We start from the raw sequence: 8,400 nt of genomic DNA on the forward strand, positions 1-8,400 counted from the left end.
TCCTATCTTCGTGGGTTTTTTGTGAGGAGAGAGATTTTGAGAGATAACGACATATAGAGACTCCAAAACAAGAAACAGATTAAATGCCAAGACGGCAGAACAACTGTTATTCTTAAATAAAAATTTATGTTGAACCTGATTAGTCTAACCTGCTTCATTCATTTATCCTTTATTTCCCTACAATATGTTCCCAAAAAAAAAAAAAGCCTGGGCCATAAGCATACATTTTAAAACCACTGTAACATTTTTCTTGAGTATATCCCAAAGGATAATATACTATGAAACTGAAATAACAAAATATCTGTAACTGGCAGTACATTTCACTGTGCATTGTACTATGTATAACTGTGCATGTGACAAATAAAACCTATCTATATGTATAAAATGCTCAATTTACTCTAGGGATAAACTAGTTCAGACATTTTAAGCATCAGCAGGGAATCGAACCTCGGCCGTTTAGGCCGCGTGCATGTGAGTTAACCACTGAACCACCTGGCGGTTGACGAAACATCGCGTTCCATGTCGGTTATTTATATTCTTTGTCTGAAGCAGTTGTGCTTCATGGTCAAAGTGTGATGTTAGCAAAACAGGCCACTAGATGTCACCATGGAGTTACGTGTGTCGGATTGTTTCGAAGCCTCGACACAATTCCGGCGCAATTGCTTCGAACGTTTCGTTGTTTCACAAAGCCTCGTTCTGCCCATCCCTACAAACGTGTCGTCCAACAGACGTCCTGCTTTCACCACACAGACAATCTTCTGTGTCCTCGTGATCCAAAGCACACATCTAAATCAACGAAAGCTTCAGCAATAAGAAATTATGGAATGACCCATCCAGGGCCCATTCAGTAATGTATGGTAACATGTAGCTCATATAAAAAGAAATGTGTCAGAAACAAATATATTTCTGACACATTTGAACCCACTGAGAAAAATACATACATTTTATATGTTGATGCCTCAGTGTTATTTGCAAATACACACCCTAACAAAAATGGGTTATATTGACACAAAATTATCAGTTTGATTCTGTTTAAATATACTGGAAATGAAAATGATCCAATGAAATAAATAGTTTTGTTAGTGTACGGATTTAAAGAAAAAGTAAGTTATGCACATTATTACATAAATGACTTCATTTAAATCTAAACTCTGAGGCTTTACTTCAAAAGTCTAATTTGCAGCATTTGTGACCTTAATAAAACTAGATAAAGAATAATTGACATTTTGTACTAACAACAACACCTCAGTGTCTTCACGATGTGTTGTCGGATCTCAGCGGTTCTTACGCCGTAGATAATCGGGTTGAAACAGCTCGGAAAGAGCAGGTACAGGATGCTGAAGAAAACCTGAACAGCTGAAGAGAGACCGTTTCTGATCCGATAGGACAGGAAAGCTGTGAGTACAATGATCAGAGTAACGACCATGACTACGATGTGGGTGACACAGGTTTGAAGAGCTTTGCCTCCTGATTTCCCTGAAGTCAGCACAGAGCTGAATATGACTATGTAGGAGGCTGCGATGAGGAAGAAATCAAGAACTGGGACAAGGAACACTGAGATCAGCCCCACCAGGCTGTTGATGGCGGTGCTTCCACAGGCCAGCTCCACCAAGGCCATGTGTTCACAGAAACAGTGGTCTATCACGTTACTGAGACAGAACGACAACTTTCCTGCCAGACCCACCACCGCCGAGACTGTCAGCACATTTCTGATCACAAGTGGGATCACAAACTTTAGAAACCTTTGTGAAGACATGTGTTCATGGTAGAACAGCGGCGTGCAGATGGCAAAGTAGCGGTCCAGAGCCATCCACAGCAGCAGGGTGGACTGGAAAGCTCCTAACAAGTGAACTAAGTACATCTGAAGCAGACATCCACCCAGAGAGATCCCCCTCCAGTCCAACAGGAAACTCAGCAGCATGTTAGGGACGAAGAAGAGAGGAAGACTCAGGTCAACGCACGCCATGGCAGCGATGAGGACGTACATGGGCGAGTGGAGACTTCTCTGTGAGACGATGACATAGAGCAGAAGGGAGTTGGACAACAGAGACACCACAAACATGATGAAGAACGGGATGAAGAGGAGAGGCCTCAGCGCTCCGAGGGCGTGGAAGCCGTCCAGAATGAAATCTGTGTGGGAGTAGGACACGTTGTCCCTCAGCGCCTCCATCCTGGTCTCCTCCTAAACCGGTTTTAGTGTCTGAAAACAGCAGCAAACATTAAACAGTTCAGTACAGTGTTTTCTAAATGAAAACTACTTTAGAAACATCTCTATCTGCTCTGGAAGCTCATACTCTGACTAACAAACATGTTAACAAGAGCAAATCCAGCTGAAGTGACACAAAGCTGATTATGAATAATAACTCCTCCCAGAAGATTCTTTAACACAGGGAATTTTTAACTGTCACTATAAAAAACAAGCAGTTTAAATAAGTATATTATATTGAAAGTCTAATGACAGTTGTGACACAGCTGTGTGAAGATGCCCATCAGTGTCATAAGAACAGACGGTGTTTCATGATAAAATGACATTCACTAAACTAGTTTAGAAAGAAGAATGAACGTGTCCGGACAATTTATTACAAGACAAGACGGAGCAAATACTTCACAACTTAGAAATAAACAGGTTGGTATCTCAAGCCTGGAGCCAGTTTCAAGACTCTCATGTCTGACACAGAGGTCAGCTTCAGTAGCGTTAATTTACAGATAAAAATAAAATAAAGATGCATCATGGGAGAGACAGACACCGTGGTAACTTCAGATGAACCACGTCTAGCATCTCTCAGCGTCTAGCAACAACACATCAGCAACACAAAGGATTAAAGCAAACAAACCTCACAAAGAGCAGAAGGGTCTCATCCTCACATCCAAGAGGAAACACTGAAATCAATGCAAGGATTTAGTTTTCCAGAGAAGTATGGATACGTTCTATAACAAACAAGAGTCAAGATAATCAAGATATTTGACAATAATATTATTTTACAACATTTAAAAATAGCCAGAGGTTAGTTTATCTTCCCAGACGATCTGAAGGTTTACCTGAAGAAATCTGCAGAAAAGAACCCCAACCCATAACCCTAACCATAACCCTCGACCTAACCCACCGGTCTTACTTCTGTTTTCTGGAGTTTGTCACTAAACGTGTCTTGTCTGCAGGTCGATGCTTTCAGCCACTGACTCTTCTCCATCCAACTGTTCATGCTACAGTGCTAACTCAGCAACTTAATACCTTCTGACTGATGCTGCCATTGGCTGCAGAGACAAAGTTCAACACTGAGTCAACCGGTTGGTCTAAAAACTCCAGAGAGCAGCAGCCTCACACACGCCTCACACACTAAAGATGACTCATGTTCTAATGTGGAGTTACAAAGTCAGGAGCTGAGTCTGGTATGAGGGATCAAACTGTTTAGGGTTTGTTGATTTCTTCTTCCTTTGTGGGTGCAGCTGGTTGAAGGAGCTGAAGGCCCAACAGTGTCATACAGGAGGTGAAAAAAAGGGGAACTACCTGGACCTTATTTCTGACATAAAATACGATTGTTTACTCACCCATATAACTGTGGTGTCGTGTGGAGTCATTCGGACGATATTTAGATCAGCGTATATCCATATAGTGGGAGTGAATGGGGCACCGAGACGCAGCCTCTAAATAACATTATCTGTCGTGAAACTCGTTCATTTCACCAATATTTTATTATGATGCTCTAGTGCTGTTCCCCGTTGAGTCCAGAGTTACCTGTTATCTATTCATGGACGTGCAGCGGTTTGTTGTTCTTTAACCAGCTCTTCCTCTCTCTGCCTCCTCATCTTCATCCTCATACTCTGCCTCAGAACGCTAACGACGTCCATCATAAACAAAGTCGTCGTCCACAACCTCAGAATCAGAAAAATATTCAGCCGTGTTGCAAAAAACTAGCAGCAGCTAATTACAGGTAAACAAGCCGACCGTCGCTCAGAGATGACATCATCATCCAGGTCAGAGGTGAGTAGGTCAGTCTACAGACCCTGGATGATGAGAACAGGTAACACCAGACTCAACAGGTAACAGCACCAGAGTATCAGAACTAAATATTGGTGAGTTTCGCGGCAGATAATGTTATTTAGAGGCTGCATTTCGTTGCCCCATTCACTCCCACTATATGGATATACGTGAATCTAAATATCGTCTGAATGACTCCAGATGACACCAAAGTTATATGGGTGAGTAAATGATTGTATTTTATGCCTGAAATAAGGTCCAGGTTGTAAAAAAACAGTAGTTCCCCTTTAAATGTTTCATAAAACAATATAAGTGAAGAGTATAAAGGGTTAAAATCAGACAAATAAGAAACATGGTGTCCAATAACTATTATTATTATTATTATTTTATCTACAGTAGTCTAGAGCAATCAAACATAAATTTGCTGTACAGTCCTGTTTTTCTATCTGTCACTCAGACTCTGAGTCAGCTGTGTGTGTAGTTTTTCGTTTTGACGTTTGAACCATTTCACTGCTTCATTCAGGATAGAAACCCTGTCACTGGTTCAGATGTGGTTTGACACTGATGTATTCAGTATAAATATTCTCTACCACTAGTGAACCATGATACCAAGAGCAAATAAAAACAGCTGATGTAAGCGCTGTAACATAAACACTGGTGTAGGTTAGCGAAGGTTCATAGAGCGTAGTAGTGATGTAAATCAAAACGGTCCAATGACAGAAGAGCAGTACAAATGGAGATAGACATACATTAAAAAAACAACGGTCTTGTGTTAATGAAGCAAGGGTTCGATTCCCATTGATTTTTATGATTTATCTATTTTATTGTTATATGTAAATAATTTATTTTTAATCACTTTAAACCACATATCCATGTAGTGTAGTCAAACAGGAATGTGCATGGCAAATCAAGTCCCATACAAGCATGAACCATTAAGACACGTCTCCATTGTACTACATTTTATTGTCCACTAGATGTCCTAATAGAGCACTGGGTCACTGAAGCCTCCAGTAATGAACCTGTTTTTAAATCACATGTCAAAGCTTCAACAAAGCCTCATTGGCCATCACTAGCTACAATAAAATAGACCCTAGACCAGGGGGGCTCATCAGATCGATCACTTTCGATCGGTAGATCACGAAGGTAGTGCGGGTAGATCGTGTGCCATTGAAATTTTTTTTTTAGATGTTAGTCTAAAACATTTATCCGTTGCAACTCCAAAACAAACATCTTTATTTATTTTTACTTTATATTTGCAACATGCCCTCAGTTCAGCGGAACACATCCACAGCCACGCGCAACTTCAACAACAACTCAAGACGACCGTCTTTCTTAAAGAGACAGCGCTCCAAATAAAATTGGAGGCTACCTGTATATATATATATATAGATATCTATATATATATATATATACAGGTAGATCACCTTGGTCATTGTAAAAGTAGCTCGCAAGCCAAAAAAGTGTGGGCACCCCTGCCCTAGACCCTCCAACCAAAAACAAGAGAAATCAGGAAGAAACTGAACTGGCCTCTCACCCCTTCATGACTGGACTGGTAACATTTAAAATCACAAGACATCCAGATGGAAGCCCAGGACATGAGATGGTTCCTCTGTAACTGGATTTACCACAAACCTTTTTAAACTGCACCTCATCAGCTGTCCTCCAATCACTGTCTGACAAACAGGAAACTGAAAAAAAGAACTGAATAAGAACACAGCAACCCCCGCAGGCAGGAGGGAGAACAGCACTAAACAGACAGACAACCCACTCATGTAAATTAGATATAACTTTAACACTTTCTTACATATTAGATGAATTATAATCAGCAGAGACTTCCCTCTGAATAAACAATTTATTTAATATCATGTGTACAACCCAGAGGAATGAGCTCGACCTGGGCACTGGGATTATGGAGTTGTATGGGGCGGAGGAAGGACACAGCAACCTCATACTAAAGGGACACTAGAGAATATTAAAAGTTTGACAACAATTATGAGATTGGCTGATTGGGACCATTATAGCGTCGAAACACTTAGAAAATAATTTCGGACTCTGGTTTGAACATACTTTGAAAAATATAATTGTTATTGATAACTCTTTAACAGAGGGTAGCGCATGCTGAGGCCTTAATAGAAATGAACATGTCATCATGTCATGTTCAATATGAATTGAAGTTGCAGCACATCAGTAAATATATGGACATGTTTAGACGTGTTTTCTTTGCTACACACAAGAGGAGGGAACACATTTAATCCTTACATCAATAAATCAGCATCCTGGTGTAACTGCCTCGTTTTCTTAAAGGTTATATTTGGTGACTGTTTTTAAACACGGCGGCTCAGTGGTTAAGTGATCTGAAGAGTGAATGAAGAGAGGGAGCGGCGTTAGCTAGAACAAAGCAGCAAATCTGAGAAGTAAAACATTATTTGAATTGATTAATAGAGGTTACATTATAATACCACATCATACCTTTAATTTAATTAGAATTATTGTACTAATGATGTCTAGATGACTCATTCTAAGTAGACAAAATAAAAATATTTCAAAGTTTGTACTAACGACAACACTTCAGTGTCTTCATGATGTGTTGTCGGATCTCAGCGGTTCTTACGCCGTAGATAATCGGGTTGAAACAGTTTGGAAAGAGCAGGTACAGGATGCTGAAGAAAACTCTAACAGCTGAAGGGAGACCGTTTCTGATCCGATAGGACAGTAAAGCTGTGAGTACAATGATCAGACTGACAGCAATGACTACGATGTGGGTGACACAGGTTTGAAGAGCTTTGCCTCCTGATTTCCCTGAAGTCAGCACAGAGCTGAATATGACTATGTAGGAGGCTGCGATGAGGAAGAAATCGAGAACTGGGATGAGCAACACTGAGATCAGCCCCACCAGGCTGTTGATGGCGGTGCTTCCACAGGCCAGCTCCACCAAGGCCATGTGTTCACAGAAACAGTGGTCTATCACGTTACTGAGACAGAACGACAACTTTCCTGCCAGACCCACCACCGCCGAGACTGTCAGCACATTTCTGATCATAAATGGAATCGCAAATTTAAGAAAACTAGGTGAAGACATGTGTTCATGGTAGAACAGCGGCGTGCAGATGGCAAAGTAGCGGTCCAGAGCCATCCACAGCAGCAGGGTGGACTGGAAAGCTCCAAACAGGTGAACAAAATAAATCTGAAGCAGACATCCACCCAGAGAGATCCCCCTCCAGTCCAACAGGAAACTCAGCAGCATGTTAGGGACGAAGAAGAGAGGAAGACTCAGGTCAACGCACGCCATGGCAGCGATGAGGACGTACATGGGCGAGTGGAGACTTCTCTGTGAGACGATGACATAGAGCAGAAGGGAGTTGGACAACAGAGACACCACAAACATGATGAAGAACGGGATGAAGAGGAGAGGCCTCAGCGCTCCGAGGGCGTGGAAGCCGTCCAGAATGAAATCTGTGTGGGAGTAGGACACGTTGTCCTTCAGCGCCTCCATCCTGGTCTCCTCCTAAACCGGTTTTAGTTGAATTGGTCTGAAAACAGCAGCAAACATTAAACAGTTCAGTGACTAAAAGGAACGTGTTGAAGCCTCAGTTTATTTCTGAACACTAGGATCCTGGAACAACACGGGAGCAGCACCAAGAAGGTTTTACTACACGGTGAATCTCTAACTCCATCACCATGAAAGTCTTTCAGATAAACACATTTAACAGGTAACAGTCATGTTCTGGTTCCAACACACACACCTGGAGGCCTCAGTAAACACCTGGACAATCAGATGTTTTATTTCTTTTTCTATTCTTACAGTGACTTCTGTTCACTGTCCCTCCTTCTGTATCCTCACACTCCCCAGTCACTAGAGGAAGTACGCTGACTGTGGGACAGGTCACTAAAACCCATCACTGTGATTGAGTTAAGGTTCTGGTTACACAGAGACACAGTCAGGTCAACCTGCTCCATCCACCAGTATCACACGACATCTAAACATGCACAACTGCACAATACAGGTCATTTCATCAGGTACAAGACTGAATGTCACAGGTGGCACATCAGCTGGAAATGGAACATCTGACCTCAACACTGATTTGATGATGTAGTTGAGCAACTAAAAGATCAGCTGCTGTCATAGACCTGAATCAGGACCTTCAGTGCTGATGTTCTACATCTAGTGACCCAGTGAACCAAACAGCTTCTCACATAACTAAAGCTGCATCTTTGACTGGTTGTTATTCATGACTGGTTATTTCATTTCATGCTAAGTTAAAAGGTGAATGTAAAGAGTCAGGAGACAGGGTTCAAAAGGTTTAGGAAACTCTCATTAGGTTTCATTTCTAACATTTAGAAGCAGTTTCCAGTTTTCTATGTTGTTTTTATCCTTTTGTGTGTTCTTGTTGGTTTGTGTATTCATTAAACACACCTGGTGTTTC

The 8,400-nt window shown here is 41.4% G+C and overlaps 2 protein-coding genes across 2 annotated transcripts; both read right to left on the reverse strand.

The window, feature by feature from the left end:
• Positions 1–1,231: 1,231 nt before the first annotated feature.
• LOC311498312 (olfactory receptor 52K1-like) lies at positions 1,232–2,229 on the reverse strand (the record flags this gene model as incomplete). Its single annotated transcript, XM_084558845.1, has 1 exon — positions 1,232–2,229. The coding sequence occupies exon 1, from the start codon at positions 2,168–2,170 to the stop codon at positions 1,232–1,234; it is 939 nt and encodes a 312-aa protein (XP_084414971.1). The 5' UTR covers positions 2,171–2,229.
• A 4,244-nt stretch (positions 2,230–6,473) lies between these two features.
• On the reverse strand, positions 6,474–7,469 carry LOC311498563 (olfactory receptor 52K1-like; the record flags this gene model as incomplete). Its single annotated transcript, XM_084559217.1, has 1 exon — positions 6,474–7,469. One exon carries the CDS (start codon positions 7,467–7,469, stop codon positions 6,531–6,533), a length of 939 nt encoding a protein of 312 aa, XP_084415343.1. The 3' UTR covers positions 6,474–6,530.
• Positions 7,470–8,400: the final 931 nt, after the last annotated feature.

Source organism: Chelon labrosus (genome assembly GCF_963514085.1).
Source record: "Chelon labrosus genome assembly, chromosome: 13".
NCBI lineage: Eukaryota > Metazoa > Chordata > Actinopteri > Mugiliformes > Mugilidae > Chelon > Chelon labrosus.